Source organism: Pongo pygmaeus, chromosome 4 (assembly GCF_028885625.2).
Source record: "Pongo pygmaeus isolate AG05252 chromosome 4, NHGRI_mPonPyg2-v2.0_pri, whole genome shotgun sequence".
NCBI classification, from domain to species: Eukaryota; Metazoa; Chordata; class Mammalia; order Primates; family Hominidae; genus Pongo; species Pongo pygmaeus.
In genome coordinates, this window is record NC_072377.2 from 77,256,494 (window position 1) to 77,281,846 (window position 25,353).

General features: G+C 40.4%; 1 protein-coding gene across 4 annotated transcripts in view; it reads left to right on the forward strand.

The window, feature by feature from the left end:
- Positions 1 to 10,382: 10,382 nt before the first annotated feature.
- ARHGEF28 (Rho guanine nucleotide exchange factor 28) overlaps positions 10,383 to 25,353 on the forward strand; it is a 312,580-nt gene continuing 297,609 nt past the window's right edge. The window contains exon 1 of one of the 4 annotated variants that reach the window (XM_054486932.2): positions 10,383 to 10,541. Coding sequence is in view for 2 of the 4 variants with exons in the window: in XM_063664896.1 (XP_063520966.1) it covers positions 23,271 to 23,295 (25 nt within the window). In the remaining 2 variants the exon portion in view is untranslated. Of the gene's footprint in view, positions 10,542 to 23,159; positions 23,296 to 25,353 lie in introns of those variants that run through there. The other 3 variants (XM_054486933.2, XM_063664896.1, XM_063664897.1) reach the window with 3 other exon arrangements.

Here is a 25,353-nt window from a genome sequence, read left to right on the forward strand (position 1 = left end):
AGCGCATCTCCACATCTGGTACTGGGAGGGAATGTCCCATGTGGGTGTTTGGCAGGAAACACTCTAAAACAAGCACTCTTGCCACAGCATAATTAAAGGTATCTTTGTTAATATAAAACCTATTTATTAAACTATGAAACATGAAAAAAGAAAAGAAGCAACAATTGTTAGGTGTTTCGAATCTCAGAATTTAAAACGCCCCACAAGGAGAATTCTACAATGTCACTCGCCATCCTTGGGGGTGGTGTAGTTCCTATAATTTCCCACCTGGCTCTGGGGTAATAGGATAGGCCAGTGATATTCATTCCACTGGCGTGGGCTGGCCTGCATGCTGCTGTTTCTTAGAGCTCTCCTGAGGCCTGCCAGGTGACCTTCTCTTTGCTGAAATGACCCTTGCCAGGGCATTCAGTAGTGTGTTAAGACACTGCGGGTTCATGTAAAGATATGTGAGACTTTTTTTTTTTCTATTCCATAACATTGTAAATAATTTTTAAGTTGCCTTTAATTTTTAAGAATTATAGAAGAAACACATTCACATTGTAAAAAACAAACAAACAAACAAACCTGCCCTTAATGACCTTGTAATCCAGCAGGGAAGATATAATAATAACGAAAGGCCATTTCCTAAGTTTCTGCTGAGTAGTAGGCTCCAGTCTTCACCACAACCTGAGAAATGCCTCTGAGAGTCATACGATGTTCTTCATTCTAAGGGTGAGGAAGGTGTGTTGTAGAGAGTTAAAGGAACTTGCCGAAGGAACATAGTCAAGCTAGCAAGTAGAGTTAGGTCTGTCTGATGGCAAAGTACTTGCTGCCTTTTCTACTCAACTACCTTGCCTTTTAACCAGCAAGTAACTAAACTTTAAGTAACTAAACTTTAAGTAACTAAAGCATGATGTGATAACTATTATTATAATAGTATCCTCAAAGTACTACGGGCATATGACTGAGAAGGGAGAAAGGCTGATTCTGGCACCATATGCAGACTGGGAATCTACCCCATATTGGTTCAAAAGGGGTGTATAGTTGAGAGTTAATACATCTCTCCAGAAAATTGAAAAAGGTCGTAGAAGGTTGAAAATGAGTGAATGGAGCAGGGCCAATCAATCAGCTACTTTTAGAAGAAAGTAGCTATTAGAGTTTTTCTTGTTTGTTTTTCAAGCTTGTTTCTTCTATGCTTTTTAAACTCTAAGTTTATTCATTTTCTACCTTTTTTTTTTTTTTTTTTGAGGTGGAGTCTCGTTCTGTTGCCCAGGCTGGAGTGCAGTGGCGCGATCTCAGCTCACTGCAACCTTCGCCTCCCAGGTTCAAGCAATTCTCCTGTCTCAGCCTCCCAAGTAGCTGGGATTACAGGTGCCCACCACCACGCCCAACTAATTTTTTTTTTTTTTTTTTTTGTAGTTTTAGTAGAGACAGGGTTTCACCGTCTTGGCCAGGCTGGTCTCGAACTCCTGACCTCAAGTGATCTGCCCGCCTCGGCCTCCTAAAGTGCTGGGATTACAGGCGTGAGCCACCACGCCCGGCCCTTTTCTACCTATTTCTTTATAGATAATAAGTCATTTGCTAACTTCCTATCCTCCTCGTTTAAACTTAAAATCTTTTGTCTGCCTTATTTTCAAAACCTTCATAGTCTAACATAATTATTAGGCAGACATAGTGAACAGCCCTTTTTCTTTACTCCTAGAAATCCTGTATTAATAGGAGCAGCAATGCACTCAGCTTAAACAGCTACATGTTTCCAGCCCCCTGTAATGGATAGGAGTAGCCAATGAGATGTAAGTAGGAGTTGGGTGAGGCTTCCAGGGAAATCCTGTAAAGGAGGCTGACTGGACGCATCTCTTTTCCCTTGCTGTTTCCTCCTTTCTGCTGTGTGGAGCATAGTTATGATGCCTGGTGCTTTAACAACTATCCTGCAGTTATGAAGCTAACTTGAAGATGAAAGCCAGTACTACAGATGGTAAAGCAGGAAGGTAGAAGGAACTTGAGGCCTTTCTGATAATGAAACTATGAACATAGCCCACGACTGTTTACCTCTGGACTTCTTTGTCATAAAAGAAAAGCAAACCTCTCTCTTGTTTAAGCCATTGTTTCTTGAGTTCTCTGTTGTATGCAGCCAAATCTAATTTATACCAACGTGATTCCTCTAATCTAGATGGGTAACACTCTTCACCAGTGCATGAATGCTGCATGCTCATTAGAATCAGTGCATTCACTCTTGCTGGTTATCTGACTTATAATGTTCTTCTTTCTGCCTTTGTAAAGCCTTACTCTCCTACAAGGTCCACTTCTTCCATGAAGCATCTTTGGCTTCTCCAGCCTTCATTGGCCTCTCTCCTTCCAACTTCCAGGCCTTAACATACTGCACAATTTGGCAGGAAGCCATACCACTGAGCACTGGTCACTATTGGCTATCCATGTGGGTCTGCCTTTCTGACTCTATTGTAAGCTCCTGAAGGGCAGAGCAATGTCTTTTGCTGCTTGTATTCCTTATCTGGGTTCATGTCGTTCTCTAATCAAAAATTTTCTTTTCACCTTGACCCTTGGTAATCTTCTACTGCTGTTTCTCAGAGATACTATAAAAAGAAAAACTTTTTTTCTATTCCATAACATTGTAAATAATTTTTAAGTTGCCTTTAATTTTTAAGAATTATAGAAGAAACACATGCACATTGTAAAAAAAAACAGACATATGTAAATGCAAAGTTAGAGGGTTGTTTGCTAACCACCCTCTGCCCCAATCCTACTCCTCTCCTGAGATACCCACTGTTGACAGCTTCCTGAGTAGCTTTGTAGACCTGCTGCAATCCATTTGTAATCATACATTGATCTATAAACATTTTTTAATATAAAAATGGACTCCCAGTAAACATAATGTTCTGCAACTTGCTTTTCTCACTCAGCAGCCTATCGTGGATATCTTTCCATGTTAGTACATCTAGAGCCATATAATGTTCTGCAACTTGCTTTTCTCACTCAGTAGCCTATCCTGGATATCTTTCCATGTTAGTACATCTAGAGTCACACTATAATTTTTTTAAATTATACTTTAAGTTCGGGGGTACATGTGCACAACATGCGGGTTTGTTACATAGGTATACTCGGAGCCACACTATAATTTTTAAACAACACATAGTATAGATGTTCCATAATTTATCTAACCAAATAACCATGTAAACAATTAGGTTGTTTTCAATTTTTGCTGTTACAAAAATATTGCATTGAGCATAGTTGTATATGTATCCTCATGCCCTTACATACATCTTTAGGATAAATTATTAGAAGCAGACCTATGTTCTCCTGAATTCTGAGCTCGATAATATTATATCTTTAATAATTTATTTCACTCCCTTCTCTCTCTTCTCCGGGAATTCTTTTTAGTGGATTGTTGGCTATGTGAGATTAAACTTGAACACTTTCATTTGTGATTTCATATTTTCTGCGCATTTGTATTTTAAAAAACTTTCTGGGATATTTCCTCAACTTTATCTTTAACCTTCTGTTGAATGTTTAAAGTTTACTTTCTCATATTTTTAATTTCTCAGTACATTTTATTGACCTCTGATTGTTCCCTTTTCATAGTGCCTTGTGCTTGTTTCATAAATATATTATTTTCTTGTATACCTCCGGAGTATATTAATGAAAACTTCTGCAAAGTTCTCTTTTTTCCCCCTGCATTATCTCTGCTTTCTTTTTTCTGTCATTTAATTCTATAGCTTAATTTTGGACTCCCAACTAGGCAATATGACTACTGTCCATCTTTGAGGGAGTATCCAGGCATCTGTGGTTTTTAAAATTCCCTGGGTTATTCTGAAACAGTTCCAGTTCCATATTTTGGCTATTAATGGTGCTGCAGTAAACATGGGAATGCAGATATCTCTTTGATATATCGATTTTCTTTCTTTTGTGTATATACCCAGCAACAGGATTACAGGATCATGTGAAAGTTCTATTTTTAGTTTTTTGAGGAACCTCCATACTGTTCTCCATAGTGGTGGATATACAAATTTACATTTCCACCAATAGTGTATGAGGATTCTCCTTTCTCCACACCCTCAGCTGCATCTGCTATTGCCTGTCTTTTTGATACAAGCCATTTTAACTGAGATGAGATGATATTGCCTTGTGGTTTTGATTTGTATTTCTCTGAAGGTTCCAAACTTAGTTCTTGGGTTATATGTTATGAGCAATCAAATATATCTGAATGAATTTTGAAAAGACTTAGTTAAAATATTTGTATATAGTCTTTTTGAGGGGTGGGAAACTGATTCATACCAATTTTATTTACAGATTTTCCTGTCTTTTCCCTTCCTCTGCCTGCCCTTTGTAAATAAAAAAACAGGATCTTGATCCTCTTTAATGAGTAATAGCTGTCCAAAGCTATACGTGCATTTTGCAGCTTCCAGATGACATCATGTTCAGAACATGAGAGCTTCATTCTCACCATCTGTCATGTCACCAGAAGTCTTAAATTTAATTACAGCCCATGTGACAGTTGCACACCCATTACTTCCCACATGTATTATCAGTGACTAGTTGCAGCACCCTAATTAAAATGGTGTTAGTGTCTCAATTATCAACTGTTTTTTAAGGGTTTTTATTATATAACTATGAAAACTTGCTCTGGGCCGAGATTTAACGTGTTTTATGTCAGTGTTCAGCAGGTGTTAAGAGGACTGGAGAAATCCTAGATTTTGAATTGTTCCCCACACCTGAGCACTCTGGTGGTGCGCCTGGAAACAAAACTGCTGACTAATGGAAGATTTATAGACAAACCATGCATTTGGGACATTACCCAGCTGGCCTGCCTTGCACAGTTATGCCCTGGAGATCAAAAAGGGGCCTTTAAGTTGTTTTAAAATTTAAGAAGTTGGCTACAACTTGAGGATACCTGGAGCCATTTTGGCAAGAAAAAGCAGTGATCTAAATAATCACTTTCTGAGATGAAGACTGTTATAGATCCTAAGAAAAACCTCTGCAGTTACTGGCCCTTCACAAGTCAAAAAGATCTGGCTCTCTTGAAGGCCAGGAGATATAAGCCAAAAGCTGATTTCCTAGAAATTTTGGTTTGGAAGGTTTAGAAAGGAGCAGAGTAACTGTCTATGTAGTTGTGGATCGGTTGACAGGTGGAAAAAAAAAATGTATCTGGGCTAGAGTCTAAATACTTCCCAAACTACCCTTGTGTTTCAGGATGTCCAGGAAGGGTGGTTCCCTCTCTACCCAAAGCCCTTTGAAACAGGACTGTGCAACAGAACTTTCTCTGATGATGGAAATATTCTTGATCTGTGCTGTCCAATGGGAACATGTGGCTATTGAGCACTCATTATGTGGCTACTGCAATAGGAAATGAATTTTTCATTTTACTTAATTTTAATAAATTTAAATGCCATATGAGGCTAATAGTTATCATAGTGGATAGTAAAACAGTCAGTAGTTTTTGTTGGGGTTACTGCATCGAACAGTGACAATGGTAATGTCCTTTAGCTACAAATGGCCACATCTCAGTATTTAGGAACTGAATAGAATTGGTGTTTCCTATAAAATGGAATCTCTTTATTATATTTTCCTCTTTTCAGAGTGAATCCCCTGAGAAGTTCTTGAGGTATGGTCCTGGCTCTAGAGGGTAAAAAATTGCACCTAAAAGAAGGTCAGGCCAGGCACAGTGCTCACGCCTGTAATCCCAGCACTTTGGGAGGTGGAAGCAGAAGCGGGAGGACTGAGGATTGCTTGACGCCAGGAGTTTGAGACCAACCTGGGCAATATAGGGAGACCCCATCTCAACAAAAATAAATAAATAGCCAGGTATGTGGCACAGGCCTGTGGTCCCAGGTACTTGGGAGGCTGAGGTGGGAGGATTATTTGGGCCTGGGAGTTGAGGCTGCAGTGAGGTGCAGTTGCACCACTTTATTCCAGCCTGAGTGACAGAGTGAGACCCTGTCTCAAAAAAAAAAAAAAAAAAAAAGGTCAATATGCAAAGGAAGGGTCTCAATAATGTGACTCTCTAGAGACTGGCTCTGGAGGTGGAATAAATCTCTAGTGATAGAATTTTAGACCCTAAGGAATCAGCTGAAAAGAAACAATGTTTTGTCAATGGAGCATCCCCAGTGTTTCCAAATTGCACACGTGGAGAGTGTTGAACTCTCCATAATTATTGGGCCGGCTCCACTCAAAAGGCATATTTATAATTTCCCCAATATCTTCCTTTTGCTCATGTAAATATCAACGTGAAAATATTAGCCACGATGAGTTCCACGTGCTTTCCTAAAAATACCTGAGACTAATATGGACTTCGAGAACATAGCTGCATTATGACTTTTGTAGGCTTTGGGCACTTTTGCCTTCATACGCCCCTTCCTCCAGAAAAATAAAAATGTAGATAAAAAGAAAAATTATATTTCACTATTGCATTGTTATAGATACAAATATATTAATATTATATGCTAAAACATTTTCTTTGACCTAAAAGTTCATTTTTCTCTTCTGATTTTAAAAGAAATTAAAATATTTTTTGGTCCCTATAAGTATTATAGACCCTAGGCACTGAGCTTGCTATACCTGATAGGTAAGTTGCCCCTTTAGGGAAGACCTCATACTGAAAACTGGCTAAAAACAACCTATTATTTTCTTCAAAGATTGCAAAATATTAATTTTTTGCATAGTTGGTGCTCAATAAATATCAGTTGATTAAAAATATTCAGAGATGTTAAGACTTCTCCTGTAACAAATCTGAATATTTCTCTCTAAATCTATTATTTCACTCCTCAGAGTATGGTCCACAGACCAGTAGCCTCAGCCCCAACTCAAACTTGTCAGAAATGAAGAATATCAGACTCCATCTGATACTAAGTCAGAATTTGTATTTTAACAAGATTCCCCAAGTGACTCATATGCAGATTACACAGAAGCCCTGCTCACCTGCAATTTAAACCTGATGGTTTAACATTGGAAATGGAAGAGCTGATTCCCCTTAACCACATATAATTGAGGGCGATCCTCACCCTCCTCCAGTGTCAATACATTCAGTTCCTTTAGTCCAGTGGCTCCCAACTTTGGTTGAACATTGGAATCACCTGAAGAGCTTTCAAAAACGACCAATACACGGGCCCCATTTTCTGGAGATTCCGAATGATTGATCAGGTTGGCGTTCTGGGAATCAAGATTGTTTTAAAGCTTCCCAGGTGATGCTAATGTGTAGCCAGAATGAGAACTACTGTGCGGATTTCCCCACGAGATCTGTCCCCTGGTTTTAATAATGTTGACCTCTTTTCTCTGTGTTCTCCGACCTTCTTAGACTGAACAGCCAAGTTTATAATCCAGAAATAGTTTCTTGTCTTGGGGTCTGCCATGCTCTATTAATTATCTCAAAGCTCTGAAGTGTTCTCCTAATATAACCATACACTAAAAGATTAACTGCCACCATTTTCTGCATCCTTATTATGTGTCCTGTTATCACTTTTAGTCACGTAATCCTCACAATGATAGTATATGCTATTCTTATGCCAATTATACAGATGAGGAAATGGAGGCTTAGAAAGGTTGTATCTTCCCAAGATCATCCTATTTCTATTCCAGAGTTTGTTCACCTCCTATTAAATCTACCGTTTTCTAGCCGTGCTTTCACTTAAGAAACACTAGTAATTTTCTAACTCACGTGGCTAAACATCAGATTTACAACTATTCAATTTTTGAGAATTATTGACAAAGGAAATATAATGAAGGCCAGGAAATAATTAAATAGATAATATAATTAGCAGTGGTTATAATTCATTAAAGAAAAGTTTGAAAATGGTGACATTTTTCTTCTTGCATAATGGATGTGATAGTTCAATTAAAAAACAAATACTAAATACTCCAGAAATGCCCTGTGTTGGGACTGTGAAGATTACAGAGGTAAGGAACAAGTTTTGTCCTTGAATTTCAAGTTGAAGAGAAGAGCCTATAGTTGTCCAACACGTGACAGTTAATATAATCAGGTGCTACACTGTGTAGTAAGGCCATTATGCTTTTCCAGAGTTCAGAGGGTAGCAGAAACCAGGACAATGTAAGGATTTATGGAGGAGGTCTATCTGGAGTGAAGTATGTAAGGATGAATGGGGATTGAATCTCTAGAAAAGACAGAGCTGAGCTAAGACATTGGCATAATACTCACTAGGCAGTTAGAATTTCCCTAACTGAATGACCAGCCTGGTTTCTTGCTGGCTGAATGTCCCTTGTCTGTAGAGAATATATAGTCTTTGAATTCAAAACAAATGCTGTCCCAGCCAAGCTTAGGGCCAGCAATGTCCTGAGTGACCTATATCTGGAGCAGTGAAATCAATCAGATGCAAAGGGTTATTTACACAACTGATAGCTTCCTGCCTCAGATAGTCACGGCTTCTTTTAAGGTTGCTGGAGCAAACACTTTGCTTAATATTTGAACCTAGAGAAGTTGAAAGCCAAGTACGTATTTAAATATTGATCAAGCTCAGGGCTTGAGAGCAGGCAAGAAAACTACAGCTAGCATTGTATGTCCTTGGGTGGTGAGAGTTTCACAATTACTAGTTTTGCTGGTTTGTTTCTTTTTAGTGGGGAAGGGGCTTGGGGGTAACTTCTTATAATATTTGTTCGTCTTTCCACATTTTCTTGTTTTTTTAAAAAACATACATACCTGCCAGAATTAAAAAGAAAAATAGGGCTTCAGTTCTAGTGATATGAAAAAGGACAATAACAACAAAGGCTTCTAACACATCACCATGTTTACTCACCAGAGTTTGGAAACCATTTTTGTCTGGCATGTTGATTCAGTTAATCTTCAGTTCAAGCGATTCTCCTGCCTCAGCCTCTCGAGTAGCTGGGATTACAGGCACGCACCAACACACCCAGCTAAATTTTGTGTTTTTGTGGAGACGGGGTTTCACCATGTTGGCCAGGCTGGTCTCGAGCTCCTGACCTCAGGTGATCTACCCACTTCAGCCTCCCAACGTGCTGGGATTACCGGCGTGAGCCACCACGCCCTGCTCAAAATTTTTTCTATTTTTGAAAAGAATATTATTGCTTTTATTTTTATTTTGTGTACCTTGACACTGGGCAGGATTTTTTTTTTTTTTTTTTGTGGCAGCGCCTGAGGCCAGGCCTTGAGTTCACAGCTCTGTGGGGCTGAGGGCGGAATCAGCTGGGATGACAGCCCAGGTCAGGAGTGCAATGCCAGTGTTGGGGCCCCTTTCCCAAGGCGGAATTGCAGCCTTTGCCTTGGAACAGGGCTAAGGCATTCAGACACACGATGGTCTTCTCTTGCTAATCTCAGCCTTTCTCAGCATTCGTATCAGCAAGGTGGGCTGGGGAAGGTGGCGGCTGGAAGGGAGACAGAAAAGGCCCAGGCGCAGGAGAAGTGGTGGTGGCAGCCTGGGAGCTGGGCTCCATTCTGGCTTGGTATCTTGGTGGCCAGCTTCCTCAGGCCACACCTTTGTTATGGTTCTGTGGGTAGCCAGTCTTCAAAGGAAAAACAAAGCAGAGACTCAAGGTGATTTTATAAATTTTATTAGAAACTTTATATTTCAATACTAATTTCCTTACAAATAGTCTTAACTATAACACTTACTGCCACAGCAGACTCAGATCGGCAATTTTACCTTTAAAGCTGCAATAATGGTCTTAAGTCTGTATGACGAGATCCTGGCTGATGAAGAGGCTTGGCTTCTGCTCTTGGGGTTGTCATCACATCTAAGAGGAAAACCGCTTTGGAGGATAAGGCAGTCCCCTTCACATTGCTGTTCATTGTAAAAGTGGTTATGGTTTTCATACGTTTTTGAATTAAGACTTGGCAGCCACTTGCGTGCATGAACGTGAAGGGAATCGCAGCTTGCAAAGCTCTCGGCCAGGGAACATGAGCTTCAAATAAGTGGGCAAATGCTGTTTTTAAAAATATTATTTCCTATTGTAATAGACCTGGGCCGTATTATGTCACGGGTGTGGTGGCTTTTGGCTGGGAACAGCCTGAGCCTCCCTCGGGCGTGGCACAACTCCTTTCGCGAGCGGGCAGCCCACCTTCCTCGGGAGGCGCCAAGGCATGAGGACGCCCGGGGCGCAACCGGCCCTCCTGTGGCCCGGCAGGTCCGCGCCAGCCTCCGCGCCTCCGAGCTCCGCAGGCCACTGGCCGCCGCCCCGCAGCGGGAGGGGGCTGGCGGAGACAGCGCGGTAGGGGCAGCTTCAGGTTTCCTCCTGGAGCCGGTGTTGGGCGCGGCTGGCGGGCGGGCCTCGCCATGCGATGCGGCCGCCGCGAGCTGGGCCGGGAGGTGGGCAGGCGGGGATCCAGTGGCAGCGGGGAGGCGCGGGGGGAGCGGGGGCGGCACCCGCTGCGGGCGCAGCCAGCCCGGCCCGGGCGCGCGGCCGCGGCTCCACCCCCTAAACCTTGGCTTCAGCCCTGCCGCCGCCCGGCGCTAGCATCGCCGGGGAGAGCCTTCCGGACTCCGGGCGGCGGCTGGCTGGGGGCGCGTTCCGAGGCGCCCTCAGGCAGGGCGCGGGGGTAGCGCCTCGCCTGGGCTCTGGAGGCTGCGGGGCCATCGCTCCAGGTAAATGCTCTTTGGGACTCCATCGTCTGCGTTTCCCTGCAGCTCTGGGCGGAAAAGTTTGTCCACCTGAGTTCGCATCCGCAGGGACACTTTCTCCAGGGTCCCCAGGGATGCGAGGGTCAGCAGAGGTGACGGGGGAGCCGCTGCAGGCCCTGCGGCGCGAGGGCTGGGCGCCGCCTCCCGCTCCCTGGGGAGCGGCAACAAGTGGAGAGGGCGGCGCAGTCTCGTGCGGCGGCGGCAGCTGCGGAGCCGCGGGGTCGCTCGGGCGCACTGAGAGCCGGGGGCTGAGCGGGTGAAAGCCCAGCCAGTGTCCTTCGGGAGCTAGGGAAATAAACAGCACTCCTGCGGTGGAGAAGGGAGAACGTCGAGAGTTGGTGTCCGCCCTTCCCATCCATGCTTCAGCTCCGGGGCTGAGGGTGCTTGGCAGGGCCGGGACAGCAGAATGCAGACGGAGCGCAAGCTCAGGACACACGCACTACCACTTACTCTTGTGGAAGCATTTGCTGTGTTTCAAAAGGCATTTATGGTTACCTTGGTTGGGAAAGGCGGTCAGAATTATGTGGGACTCCTTACGCTTATTTTATGGATTTGTTTCCCCTTAAATACCCGGGGTGTATGTGGTGGTGCCCCAGCCTTCCCGTGCTTAAGTTTTCCGAATGACAGGCTGGTGTTTGGCCAAGAAAGCACCATTTGGGTCGAGGGCTGTATGGAAACTGGGTGCTCAGGCGGCTCTGGAAACCCAGCTTTGGTTTCCCAGAGACCAGTTAGATTTCTAAGAAAGAATCCATCTCTAGAGGCCCACAGTGTCCTGGCATTGGTTGGCTGGGTGGGCCGAGGAACAGTGGCAACATCTGTGTTTGCGCAGCTTCTCCCGCCTTGACCCCTGCCTGGGTAGCCACAAATCTCTGCACACCAGGAGTTATAGAGGTTCACCACGGACCACACCAATTGGGCAGAATACCAAAGAAAGTAAGATCTTTAATTTTCGTTTATAAAGAACTGATCATTTGGGGTTCCATGGGGCCCCTGGCTTTCTGAAGCGTTGTTATCTTGTGTTCCTAGGCCCTGAAGCTGTCAGGTGTAAGTGAAATCCTGTTTTCACTGCAAAAACAAATCAAGGACCTGCCCTTGTTAGGTTCTGTGGCATCTACTTTGTACGTGACAATCCAAGCATAGTGATTACTTCTGGGAAACCTGGGAAGGTTTCTCTAGATCTGTTCTGGGTTTTTAGTTACACATTCTTAAAGCACATGGGTATTTGCCTAATCTTGATTAATAGCCAAAATAACCCCTTTGGAGTATTTGGAGAAAAGATATGAATACGACAAACCCCTTTGGAATTTTTAATACAACATAGTATTTCAATGTAATGTTCTGATGTGGACTTTATATGTGATTATTGTGCTGATTAACTTTGATCAAATAGGAATTTGGCTTGCATCAGATGTTATAGCTAATGGTTAGGGAAACTGAGGCACAGAGCTAGCTATAGAGTGTGTGACTCACATGAATGTCTTGGGTAATGGGAGAATGGAGAACAGAGAATCAGTGTTTGTCCTGCTTTTGACTTTTTTTTTCCTTATCAAAACCACACAGTCTGGCCAACTAAGAACAGGTTGTGTAGCAGGTGTGTCATTAGACTTTCCTCTGAAGTACCCAACTGTCCTTTAAGCAGTTTATAAACACTTAAAGGTAAGGAAGAAAAATAGTAGTTAATAACTAAGTTTCTATGAAATGTCTCAGAAGCCTCACTTGGGTGGGTTTCATACTTTTTTTTTTTTTTAATTGCGTGAGTACTGCAGAAGAGTTTGGAATGTTTTCTTATTGTGTTCTTATAAGAAACTACGCTTGTGGCTAAGACTTAAATTGGGCAGGAATTTCAGGTGAGCTCTGATACATGACCTCCTTTAGTATGCCCCATGAGAACAGACTATGTGTTCTAAGTAGGTATTAAAACAAATTGCAGCATATACTATTACTTTTATATTAAACATTCTGTACACCACTATATTGGTACCCAAGCTCCAACAAGTCCTGCCAGTTTATGACCAAGGGCTGAATTCCAAGAAAAAAAGATTCATGATATAAATGTTGGAAAAGCCTCACCACTTGGGCATGGCTAGGATGGTACTGAACAGAGCCTAAATTACCTAGGCTGACTGTAATTTTATTATGCTTTTATTTACTAATCAGATATGACAGATCTGGTTTGTGTAGGTTTTGTGTAATTGCATTTGTATTTATGTTGCTTTTAGTGAGGCAGAGTAGCTCTGGGATCCCCCCGCTGGCCCCCACCCATAACCTTAAATAAGATTTGTTATGAAGAGGTGGGTCAACCTGGGAAACACCTACTGAGGATATAAAAACAGTGTTACATTTGAAGTGCACCAAATTCAGGGAATTCTGCCATGCTAAAGTTGTGGTGTAAATATGCCACCCTGTCAGACTTGAGTCCACATCTCTACTTAGGCAAAGCTGGGCTTTGAGATATTTTTCTTGCTTAAGAAGTGTGGGTCAGGTCCTGTATCGCAGAGCATTTTGCTCTGATTGGATGATACTCTGTTATTTTGTCCAGTCTCTGTGACCCTTAGTTCTTTTGTTATTATCATGGTATTGGAAGTTCTCGGAAGCCCAAAGCTGTGTCACTCTACTGTTTTGCCATTTTGACAATCTCTGTTATGGGGCTTTCTTTCTATGAACATGTTCTTCATTTACATTCATTCAACTAATATTTGTTGAAGTCTTACTATGTGCCCAGCACTGCTCTTTGCTTTGATTCTCTGATCTTTGGATTCCATGTTGAAGGTGACACTTTTCTGGCTTTAGAGTTTTTAGGGTCTGTTGCATTTTCAGAGTAGACTTTTGCACACGCCACATTAAGACATTTGGCTGGCCAGGGTGGGGGTGGTGGCTCACACCCATAACCCCAACACTTTGGGAGGCTGAGGTGGGAGGATTGCTTGAGCCCAGGAGTTCAAGACCAGCCTGGGCAACATGGCAAAACCCTGTCTCTACAGAAAAAATACAAAAACTAGCCAGGCATGGTGGTGTGTGGTGTGTGCCTATAGTCCGAGCTACTTGAGAGGCAGAGGGGGGAGGATAGCTTGAGTTGGGGAAGTCGAGGCTGCAGTGAGCTGAGATGGTGCCACCACATTTCCAGTCTAGGTGACAGAGCAAGATCCTGTCTCAAAAAAAAAAAAAATTAAAGACATTTGACTGGCAAAATAAGTCATGTAACTTATTTTTTTAATGCGATAGTGCATCTTCTTAATTGACTTCCATTTTTCCCTTGAAATTTGATCTCAGGCACAATAGTAATTTGCTTATTTGTAACATTATTGCTCCTGGACTTCTTCTTCTGGATAACCAAGATAATGAGATCTGACATCATTTTTTAATGAGAGAAAGTAAAAAAGTATATAATTGAATAGTGGGCATTTGTTCCAGTGATACTGGTTTTGAACACTTGTATAAAAACGTATTTTAATTTTCAGAGGTGTTTTCTCTTGTTTTAGTTTAATCTTTGCCTCAATTATAAATAGCTCGAGGTTCGATTTCTGTAGAAAGTTAACATACAAGTGATGTTCTCTTAAGAGCAGATGAAAATGTGTCTATGAGTGAGGACCAACAGGCAGAAATCAGCAGTGGTGGCTTTGCTCTCCATAGTGGCCTATTCAGAAGAGACCTTTCCAAAGCCAGCAGGCAAATAGCATTCTCCCTATTTCTAGTGGCAAGCTTTGTGTGACTGCTGTGCACATGATCATTGTGCCTTTAAAAAATATACACTTGAAATGTTAATATGCTTCAAATATATGTATAGACATTCCCTTAATAAATAGGTGAAGTGTATATTGCATATATTAATGACATTTATGGTTTAGCTCTTCAATTCATTATCAAACATTAGTGACCATGCCCTTTGTGTTTAAGGCTTACTCCTTTTCTTCCATCATTTTGTAATTCAAGAAATTATATTTCATAAACTCTCATGAAGTGGTTTAGAATGTGGACTTTGGAGCCAGACTGTCTGGGTTAAATAGCCCCAGCTTTGCCCTGGCTATGTGACCTCTCTCTACCTCAGGTTTTTCCATTTGTAAAATGCGGATAATAATAGTAACCTGCTTCAACTGTTGTAAGGACTCCGTGATTTAATTTACAGAGAACCCTCCTGGTAGTGCCTGACAGAGAGTAAGTTGTAGTTACAGCAAATGGAAAATAACCATTTAAAAAGGATAAAAGGGTAGCAGGTTTTTCAGCTTTCAGAAGGCAGTGAGATGTCAGTGTGACCCCAGGAGAAATTGCCCTAGGCTGGGAGTTGGAGGAAGGGATGGAGTCCTCTGGCTTTCCAGTTTTGTGACCTTGGGTGAGTATTCCTACTGGAACCCTATCTGGTCCCAGTTTCCTTATCCAGTAAAATGGAAAGGATTAGACTGGATGGTCTCTAAGAGCAACCCATTTTTTAACATTCTACTCAGTCGTGATGAGTTGAATGTGAATGTGATGTATTTGTCAATTTGCTTTACTTGTCTTGGTCAACACTACTAGAAATGTACTGTCTAAAAGGTTAGCATTGTGCCTGCAATAGGCATTTGAATAGATGATGAGCTGTTACTCTTATTACCTTATCTCTCCTTGACTACCAGACAGTCATCAGGTTTAAATGACTTGGAGTTATCTTCCTGGACTTAGTCCAAAGAGATTTCAGACATGCAAGTCCAGATCCCTTGTGTGGGCCATATGGCTGCCCTAGTCCTTTTCTTCTGCAGAACCCCTCATGTAGAAGAGGGGTGGTATAGCTCTGGAAAGAGGAAAGACAAGTGGGCTGACTGTTTAATTTTATGATAAAAATAATTATCAGGCAAAGAAGTCTCATGAAGGACTTCTAAGTATGGTGAAAAGCAAGAGGTTTCATTGGGCTGGATGGTTCAGACAAAGTCCCTCAGAGGCTTATATTTTTGTCTTTTCCCACTAAGACCCTGATTTACTGTCTGTACGTTGTCACTGGTTCTTTTTCAACAGTGCTTCTCCTTTTCTTGCTTCACCAGCCTCCTGGTTTGCTGTATGATCAGGTGTTAGAGTTCTGAAAGGTAGAGGATGTTCAGTGATTAATGAGACTACTGACTATGGGTTCTTTGAGCCTCTAACCCAGGATTTCAAGCCTTGTTGTTCACTGGAACCACCTGGGTTCAGAATCTCTCAAGTGGACCTGGCATCATTTTCTAAAGAGGTAATTCTAATGTACAGCTGGGTTTGATAGCTACTTTCCTAATCTTTAGGTGTTTCTAGCTTCCTACATTGCACAGTGCCTAGAGAAAGGGTAACACCTGCTATTTCTCATGGTGTTACTGTTATGCTGTTGGTGGTGTATCAACTGCCTCCTGCTGTTTCTCCCTTGTGAACTCTCCAGTTCTATTAGCCAGGACTAGTACTGCCTATGGAACATGTTGTGTGTTTCTAACTTCTTTGACTTTTTCCTAGTGGGCCCCTTTTCCTCCCTTGCCAACAAGTATTGCAGTCCTCAAAGCCCAGCTTAAACCACTTTCTCTCTGTAACCTTCAACTAACTTAGTAGCAACTGTGCTGCTTTCCCTTTTGAACTCCTATCACCCTCTCATTTTTTACTTACCATCTGCCCCTGGGTTCATTTTGTGTTCCTATATATGTCTCAACTTTACATCGTGACTGTAGCCCATTAATGACAGGGACCCTGATTTAGGCTACTTTGTAGGGTGCTCAAAGTAGAATATACACATGTTGGTCGGTTATTTAGTTATTTTGCTAACTGTCATCTCAAGTCCTTCTTGTTTACAGCACCACTGCAAGGACTAGTGGTGGTGTTTTCCTGGGTATCCGATGTGGATTGTGTTGGGAAACACTGGGGTGCAGGGGGAGGAGGGCAAAGTTTGCTCAGGAGTTAGACAGTTAGTCCTTCCCACATGTAAATGGGAGACCTGATGGACCTCTCTGAGGAAATTGTATCGACCTGCATGGGGAAATGAATGAAATTCTTGATTAAAATCTGAGTCTTTGGATTGAAAGAAACCTAAAAGTTTTTCTCTAATCTCCAGAAGGTGCACAATTCCCCTGCATGGCCTATCTCCAAATGGTTGACCAGTCTGTCCTTGAATACCTTCAGTGATGAGGACCTCATGACCATGAAGATAATCCATCTATTTGGAAAGCTTAGGCTTTTAAAAACGATTATCCCTTATCCTAAGTTTGTCATAGTTCTGCTATGTGGAGGCCATTCTGAACAATTTCTCTTATATGACAGCCTCTAACATTTAAAAAAAATTAATTATATATCCCACCTTCAAGTCTTCTTTTATTGAGGTTGGAAAATAAAAATCTGTTTCTTCAGCCCTTGTTAAGTGACATGATTTTGAATCCTTTCACAAACCTGAATATTGGACATATTCCAATTCACTATTTTCTTTTTAAAGTATAGTCCTTCCAGATGCTATCTGACAGTGTAGAGCAGCAGTCCCCAACCTTTTTGACACCAGGGATTGGTGTTGTAGAAGACAGTTTTTCAATGGACTTGGGTGAGGGGGATGGTTTCAGGATGATTCAAGTGCATTATGTTTATTGTACATTTTATATAATGAAGTAATAATACAACTCACCATAATGTAGAATCAGTGGGAGCCCTGAGTTTGTTTTCCTGCAACTAGATGGTCCTATCTGGGGCTGGTGGGAGATGGTGACAAATCATCAGGCATTAGAGTCTCATAAGAAGTCCCCAACCTAGACCCCTTGCATGCACAGTTCACAGTAGTGTTCGCGTTCCTGTGAGAGTCTAATGTTGCCACTGCTCAGACGGGAGGTGGAGCTCAGGAGGTAATGCGAACGATGGGGAGTGGGTGTAAATACAGATGAAGCTTCACTCCCTTGCATACTGCTCAACTCCTGCTGTGTGACCTGGTTCCTAACAGGCCATGGACCTGTACTGGTCATTGGTCCCAGGGGTTGGGGACCTCTGGTGTAGAGCACAGATCTGTCCCCCTTTCTTCTAGGGAAGAAGTGACACCTCATGGTTAAGATTAGCAGCTGCAGGCCAGAGAGACTTGGGGAGACTCATGGCCTGCTGCTTCTAGCTTGTCTTGGCCAAGTCACCTAAACTTTTAGCCTCAATTTTTGTCTGTCATAAGATTGTAAAAAGGACTCAATAAGATGGTCTATATAAAGTGTTTAGCACAGAACCTAAGAGAATAACTCCTCAATAAACAATACCTTTAATTTTTTTTTTTTTTTTTTTGAGATGGAGTCTCATTCCATCACCCAGGCTGGAGTGAAGTGGTGTGATCTCAGCTCACTGCAACCTCTGCCTCCTGGGTTCAAGTACTTCCCCTGTCTCAGCCTCCTAAATAGCTGGGATTAGGGGTGCGTGCCACCATGCCCAGCTAATTTTTATATTTTTAGTAGAGACGGAGTTTCATCATGTTGGCCAGGCTGGTCTCGAACTCCTGACCTCAGGTGATCTACCCCCGTTGGCCTCCCAAAGTGCTGGGGTTACAGGCATGAGCTACCGTGCCTGGCCTAAAAGTATTTCTTAACTGTACTATTGAGTTTCCATGTTCATAGTCATCTCAAAACTAGTTTCTTTTTACATATGTTGCTACGGAGCCATATGTCCTCATTCTTGGAATTCTGCAATTGGGCTTTTAGTCTTATGAATAATCTTAATATTTATCTTTCTTGAATTTATTTTCCTGTATTTGACCATTTTTTCCTAGTCTTTTAGAGTGTTTATACATTTTTCATATTCACTACACCTTTTAGTCTCAAGGTATCCATAGGTTTGATAAACATTTATTCAATGCCTGAGGAAATAATGAAAGTGTTATTTAGGCTGAAATCTAGGGCAGAGCAATTTGATGTGTCTATGCAAACTTCAGTTCAGGTTGATGTTTATCAATTTCAAGTAGACTTGTTCAACTAATTACTACTTATTTGTATCAGCATCTGGTTCTTAATCCCCCATCTCCTCATAAAGATATATACTGTCTCTATTATATCTCTTTGTCTGCCAGTCTAGTAAATTATCACTGCATAATAAAATGGGGTTATTCTCAAGTGACCTATTCTTTGGGAGCACACACAGGCTCCAAAATGCCACTGCTTTTTCTTCGAGGTCCTCATACACCACACTTTTAATAATCTGCTCTAGAATCTTAATCTAGGATCAACATGAAATGCCTTCTGTCTATAATTTGTAGAATCTGCCGTTTTGAAAGTTGGAATGACATGTGCTTGTCTCCTGTATCAAATCCCTCTGTCATTGTCCACAGTTCCTGATGGATTATGGTTAGGAAATCTCATCAGATTCTTTACTATCCTGGCATGTCCAGCAGCCTGGAGCTGATTCAGACCAGCTTGATGCTCTCTTACAATGGACTTTCTCACTTAGAGATGTTCTTTCTCTCCTTTTTAATTGAAAAATCATTCCCTTCTAAAAGGAGACAAAATACAAATAGACATGGAGGAATTCTCATTTCTTTATCAGTCTTCTATGCTCTATCACCAGCCCCAAGCCAACCTATTCCTTTCTTGACATTCTGGTTTTAAAAATAGTTGAAATAAAAATTTTAGTATCCTTAGATTTTTAGAAAACCTCAGGTTATTTGGGCCTTTAGACTGTCTGATACAATTCTAAAGAGCATGACTCCCTCATGTTGTTCTTGCAAAGGGCCAGGGAAGAGGGTAAAAAGAAAGCCATTCATGGGCCAGGTGCAGTGGCTCACGCTTGTAATCCCAGCAATTTGGGAGACCGAGGCAGGTGGATCACCTGAGGTGGAGAGTTTGAGACCAGTCTGACCAACATGGAGAAACCCTGTCTCTACTAAAAATACAAAATTATCCAGGCATGGTGGCACATGCCTATAGTCCCAGCTACTCGGGAGACTAAGGCAGGAGAATCGCTTGAACCCAGGGGGCGGAGGTTGCAAGTGAGCCAAGATCGCGTCATTGCACTCCAGCCTGGGCAACAATAGTGAAACTCCGTCTCAAAAAAAAAAAAGAAAGAAAGCCATTTTTTTTTAAATCATTTATGTATGAGTGGAAAATAGCACACACCTAGGAATCAGGAGACCTGGCTTTAGTCTTGAGCTCACTGAAAGTAATCTCTTCATATCTCCAAGAATCAATGTCTTTTCCAAATAGAAGGACTTTGGTTGTTTCTATAAACTGTGATGATTTCTTTAGGTAGTGATTTCATTGGCTATTTATAAAGCTTGATGGAGGTGGAATTTGGATATGGTAGTGTAGTAGGGAAATTAAAGTCCAGGTTTATCACTCTGTGGAATAACCTGTCTCCTTTTTTATTATCAGAAACCCACATTTAGGTATAAGAATCAGCTCATCTAATGTAAGTGTTGTCTTTCACGGAGTTGTCAACTTTGCAACTTGTCAAAAACTTTTCAGGAATGGATTTCTGGAAGTTGCTTTTATAGCAGTTATCACAGCCTCTAGAGATGTAGCAGGATTCAGCTGGCCATTCCTATTCTTGGAGAAAAAGAACAATGCACAAAACGCATTGCCAATGCTTTAATAGGGTTTTAACTGATGGATTTTTAAGGGGGAGTGAAATAGAAGTAGTTCTCTTAAGTTCTATGTTTCCTGACATATGTAACTGTTATGTAAAATACATGTATATTGTTTCTTCTCCCATTTGATCACCAGAAATATTGATATCTTGCTCACTGACAATAAAACAGTATCAAGGACTCCTTGATGTTTAGTTAGAAAAGTTCCAACTTGGACAGAAATTTGTTTATTATGAGACAAAGGTCTTATGTCCTTTGATTTTTAGCCTTCTTGTAAAAATGTTTTAGTGTTAATAAAAAGGTGCTTAAGATTTCAACTATAGATAACTTAGGTTGTTACAATAAAAATGAACCCTCTAGGTTATCTTCTTCATATCTACAGAAAGTCCCAAATTAACTTTTCACTTGGCATGCTTGTCTCACAATGATAGGGCTGAGCTAGAGAAAATTCAACTTTACCAAGAACAGTTTAAAGAAACTACATCTTGACATGAATGTTAACAGTAATTTGGATATTGGTTTATCAGATGATTTTTCATATTAAAAATAAAGAGTAAGTTTTTTTCCCCTCTCACATTTATGGTAGGAAGCTTTATCTTCATCAGCTGTGTTGCACCTTTGTGGACAGCAGCAGAAGAAATTAGAAGTAGAGGGATGTTTGGTGTTCAGTTCATTGAAAAACAGTCTCTTTAGCGTGAGTTGGAAGTGATTGCTGGTGGTTCACACCATTCATCATAGTCGGGTAGTAGAGTGTGTGCAAGAGGAAGGTTTTAAAAAGATTGTCAGTCTGAATGTAGCAAAGGTTGGACCAGAAGTAGATTTGGTTGAAGTCTTTGTGTTGCCACTGATATATAGGGGGTGGGTCATATCACCTTTCTCGGCTCTGGTGACCTCATCTGAAACCCAAGGGGCCAGAGTCAGACCATCTCCACGATGTGTTCCATCTCTCAAGTTCTATGTTTCTGTGGAGGTAAGGATGGTGTCTTAAGCCTCCCTCACATTACGAGCATCATGCTTGGCTCCCAGAGTGCTTTCAGACACTTGACTGGCAACATCTAGATTGTTCAGGAAGTTGAGTTTGAAGATGGTACTTCAGTGTTGCATCTTTATGGGGAGAAATGATTGCAGATACTTTGAGATTACCCTGTCATGGCAGCTCATGTTATTGTTGTCAGAATACTTCATGAGCAGTGAGGTGGAATCAGCCAGTAATAATCGAGTAGTTATTTTTAATTGAATTTTAGGATGAATGAAAATGGGTATTAATTTCATTTTAACATATTGAACTTAATGTACCTAACCCCAGTGAGGCTGGGTGGAGAATATGCTCTGAAATGTATGGCATTTTTGATAAATATCAGTTTTTAGCTAAAATAAGAACTTTTATAATGGTTCCATCCCCTCTCTCCCTTCCCCTATCCCTGCTCCCATCTTTCTCTACCTCTCCTCCTTCTCTCAAGAAACTTAGGGATTTTCCTTCTGTTTAGTCTCACAATTTTTTTCCTCAAAAAGAGATAGCAAATCTGTAAAACCTCTAGTATTTTATGTAGTTCCTACCTAGTGGTATGAAAGAAAACACACTTGTGCTTATAAAAAGGTAGTATTTTAAAGCATGACATCCTTCCACTTTTCACAGAGCCTCAAGATAAAGATGTTTTATTATATTGGTGATTTGGACAATGGATTTATTCTATTTGGGATTTTACTTGCTGAGTGTAGGGCCTCTAAGCCCTCTTATCATTTAGGAGTTCTTTCCAAAGCTTTTTTACTCTAGGGAGTTTTGGGAGTGTTATTTGATTTTTTGAGCCTTTATTGAGTTGGGTTTAGCTAGAAATTGCTATAAGGCAGACATATGCTGCATGCTGGAGGTCCAGAGATAAGAAGCTTAGAGGTAGCTCTTGAGGAGCTCTCAATGCTGACAAATTAGCTGCCATAAAAGCCAGTAAATACATTGTGATATGGAGAAGCAGTGGGCCAGCGTGCTCTCAGCAGCCTGAGCAAAGGCAGTTTTCTGGGAGCTATACCTGGTATAATAGAGATCAAAGTATTGTTTAGTTTTTTTTTCTTCTTTCTTGTTGTGGTGTTCTAAATGTAATCTATATTGTAAATATGCATCTGCTCCAGTGATGTTATAGAAACAAGTGAATTTAAGAAATTGATGTTTTAATTAAAATCTGTGTAATTGGAGTGATTATCTTTCAGATGTTAGAATGCAAACAGAAACTGTAGAACCTGCTTTAAAACTATTATTTTTTGAACATACATAATTACTTGCTGCTAATAATTTTTTAAAACTCTTTCAAAGTTGGGCTTATAAATAAATATTTACTGTAGCTATTTGGTGGGAGGGAAACTCAAATATTATCAAACAGAAAAGATGATTCCTTTATATTCCAATTTGTTTTATTGTGGCAATATGCTTGCCACGACTTTACATCTTAACTTTGTATGAAAAACTTAGTTATACATGTGTGGATATATTTTTATAACTGTAGATACTTGAGAATTGAAATAATTTTATAGAATCCTGGAAATGTTTGATAAAGGTCTTGATGTTGTTCTTGATATGTCAATAGCGAATTGATTCTAATGTTTCAATTGTTTGAGGAGAGGCCTCTAGTCCAGGGCCAAGTATCCTACAACTTTGAGTTACGTTGAAGACCACAGCTTAAGCCAAAACTAAACTAGGGAAAGTAAATTACAGTGCATTATCTTGCCTTTGTGACGTTAAAGAATACTGTTGTGAATACAGTGAGTACATACTGGTTTTTATTTATTTTGGGGTACAGGGTGATTTGAACTGATTAGTACCTAAAATTAAAAAACATAAAATCCTTCTCTGCCACAGCTGAATATCACTGAACTTATGGAGCATTTAAAATTGCACAGTATTTAGAAAATACTAATCGAATGAATCACCACCTCATGTGTTGTTTTGACAGGAAGTGTATCACGTCTCAATAATTTCCTTAACATTTTTTCCTGCCAGGTGCCTGTTTTCTTCTTCTTGTTAACTTTTTTCTATAGAATTCCAAATATGTGGTTGATTTCCCCACTGATATATTTGCACAGTTCTTTTTCCTTTTTTCCCTTCTTTAGAGTAGCTGGTGCTTGTAGCTAGTGTTTGTATGCAAATCTAAGGCTTCTTACAGGGAAGAGAGAATGAGCAGCTGTTTTGGAGGCTGATGTCCAGCCGAATGCCTGTTTCTGGTAAGAAGATCTTCATGGCCCTAGCACGTAGGATTTTTACAAAGTAGGTTTTCAATTGTACCATGTCTAAGGCCAAACTTACATCAAGTATTGTTCATTCAGTCACCTCTTGAGAGATTAGGGAGGATTTTCATTTCCTATTACATATATATATATATATATATATATATACATATATATACATCTTTTTTTTACAATGAGCATGAGCTATCTTGAAATAAAACAAGTTAGAAATCATCTTTTTCTAAATTAAAAAATAACACAGATGTGTACAAAGAGACATTTGTAATTAGCTCAGTAACTTGTGCAGCTGTTGAGAACATTCATATGTTTGTTTTTGGATATCTGGGTCACTATATTTTTGGCTAGTAAAAAAATGTGTGTATGTATACATATATGCACACCATAACTATAAATTTATATACATTTTACCATTTCTATAAATTTTATATTTTATTGATTTTATCAGTGAATTGTCAGCCATAGTCTCTTTATTGAACATAGAATTATTGCAGTTTGAGTACAAGTATACAATAGATAATTTCTAATAATGAAAAATAAGTGATTTCTTCTACCAGAAGTCTTCCTTTGCTTGTAATGTAGGACTACATAGCATAGTGAGCCTTATATCACTAGACATTTAAAGTCATATAACTATAGTGTATCCCATGTAAAACTGAAATCTATAAATAGATTTTAAGAAGACGTGTTGGGGGTTGACATTTATGCAATTAGAGGCATTCCTGCTATTCATATTAGTGGTATGCTTTTTCACATTTGTGCTTTTTCATTTTCTTATTTAGAAATAATAAATTGTATAAAAATGAATACTATGGATTGGCAAATCAATCAGTGGCTTTTTAAATGTCAATACTGTAGTAAGTGTTGCTTTTTATATTCTTAACACAGATGAATGTCTAAACCAGAATATGGTTAAAATGAGACGCACATACAGGAAATAGCTAGCATTCTTGAAAATGACAGGTATGGGACATTAGTACTATAATGTTGTGACCACCAGAATAGAGTAGAGGGTGGTAAGCTAGGCCTGGGGTGGACATTTTTTATCTGGGCTTCTGCTCTTTGTCTCAACTCTCTTCCTTTGATTCTTCTCTGCTTTCCTCTTGAAGGGATCAGACAGGTACCTGGACATAATCCCGTAAGTGCTACTGGTACTCCAGTCCTCAGTTTCCTCATCTATCACCTTCTGTGATTCTATAAGCAATATATGAATAGTTGCATGTACAATGTGAAAAGCCCCTAAGAAAGTTAAACAGCCTTATTAAGTATCTTTCATGCTTCTTACATCAGAATGCCATTTAGCTACCAGTTTGACAGAGATATGATATTTATAGTGCCAAAGGAAGTTTAAGCTAGTGGAGGGCAAATGATCATATACTCTGTTTAAGCCAAACTTTCTTCTGTATTATTAATGTTAACAATTTTTAAAAAATTAAACAAAAAAGAAGAAATGATTATCTCTACAAGCCAGCCAGCTGAGGATTTATTAGCAAGTTTTGTCTAAAATACAGTTGTTCTTACTTAGAGTCTCAAAATTAAACTTGAGGAGGGTTTAAATCTAGTTTAATTTAGATGAGTGTTTTGCATTTCCAGTTTCCTCATCTATGAAATGGGAATAATACCAGCCCTTTAGATAAAACTGGGTAGTTTGCTGATGAAGTTATAGAAATTAAGTTTGGAAACACTTTCAAAAGTTTAAATGATATTTAAATATAAAACTAAAAACTGTAGCTCCATTTGCAGAGAGTTATTTAGGACATAGATTTACTATTGCTGTAAATATATGTGTGGAAAAGCAGGGAGTGTAATCAGTTGGTACTGTGCCAGTTTCTAAGTCTCTTTGTTAATTTAGCACTTCTGCGTTTAGTAACATGTAAGAAAAATGTGGAGCCAATTCAAATTAGGGGAAGAAAGCCTCAAAGAGACTGTTGTGTAGAAGGAGGGACTAATGAGTGGCCATGTTCTGGTAGGAATCCCTGGTTCTGTACTCATGGTCACAAAGACACTGTTCTTATATTCTTCCATTGTTTAGCTAGA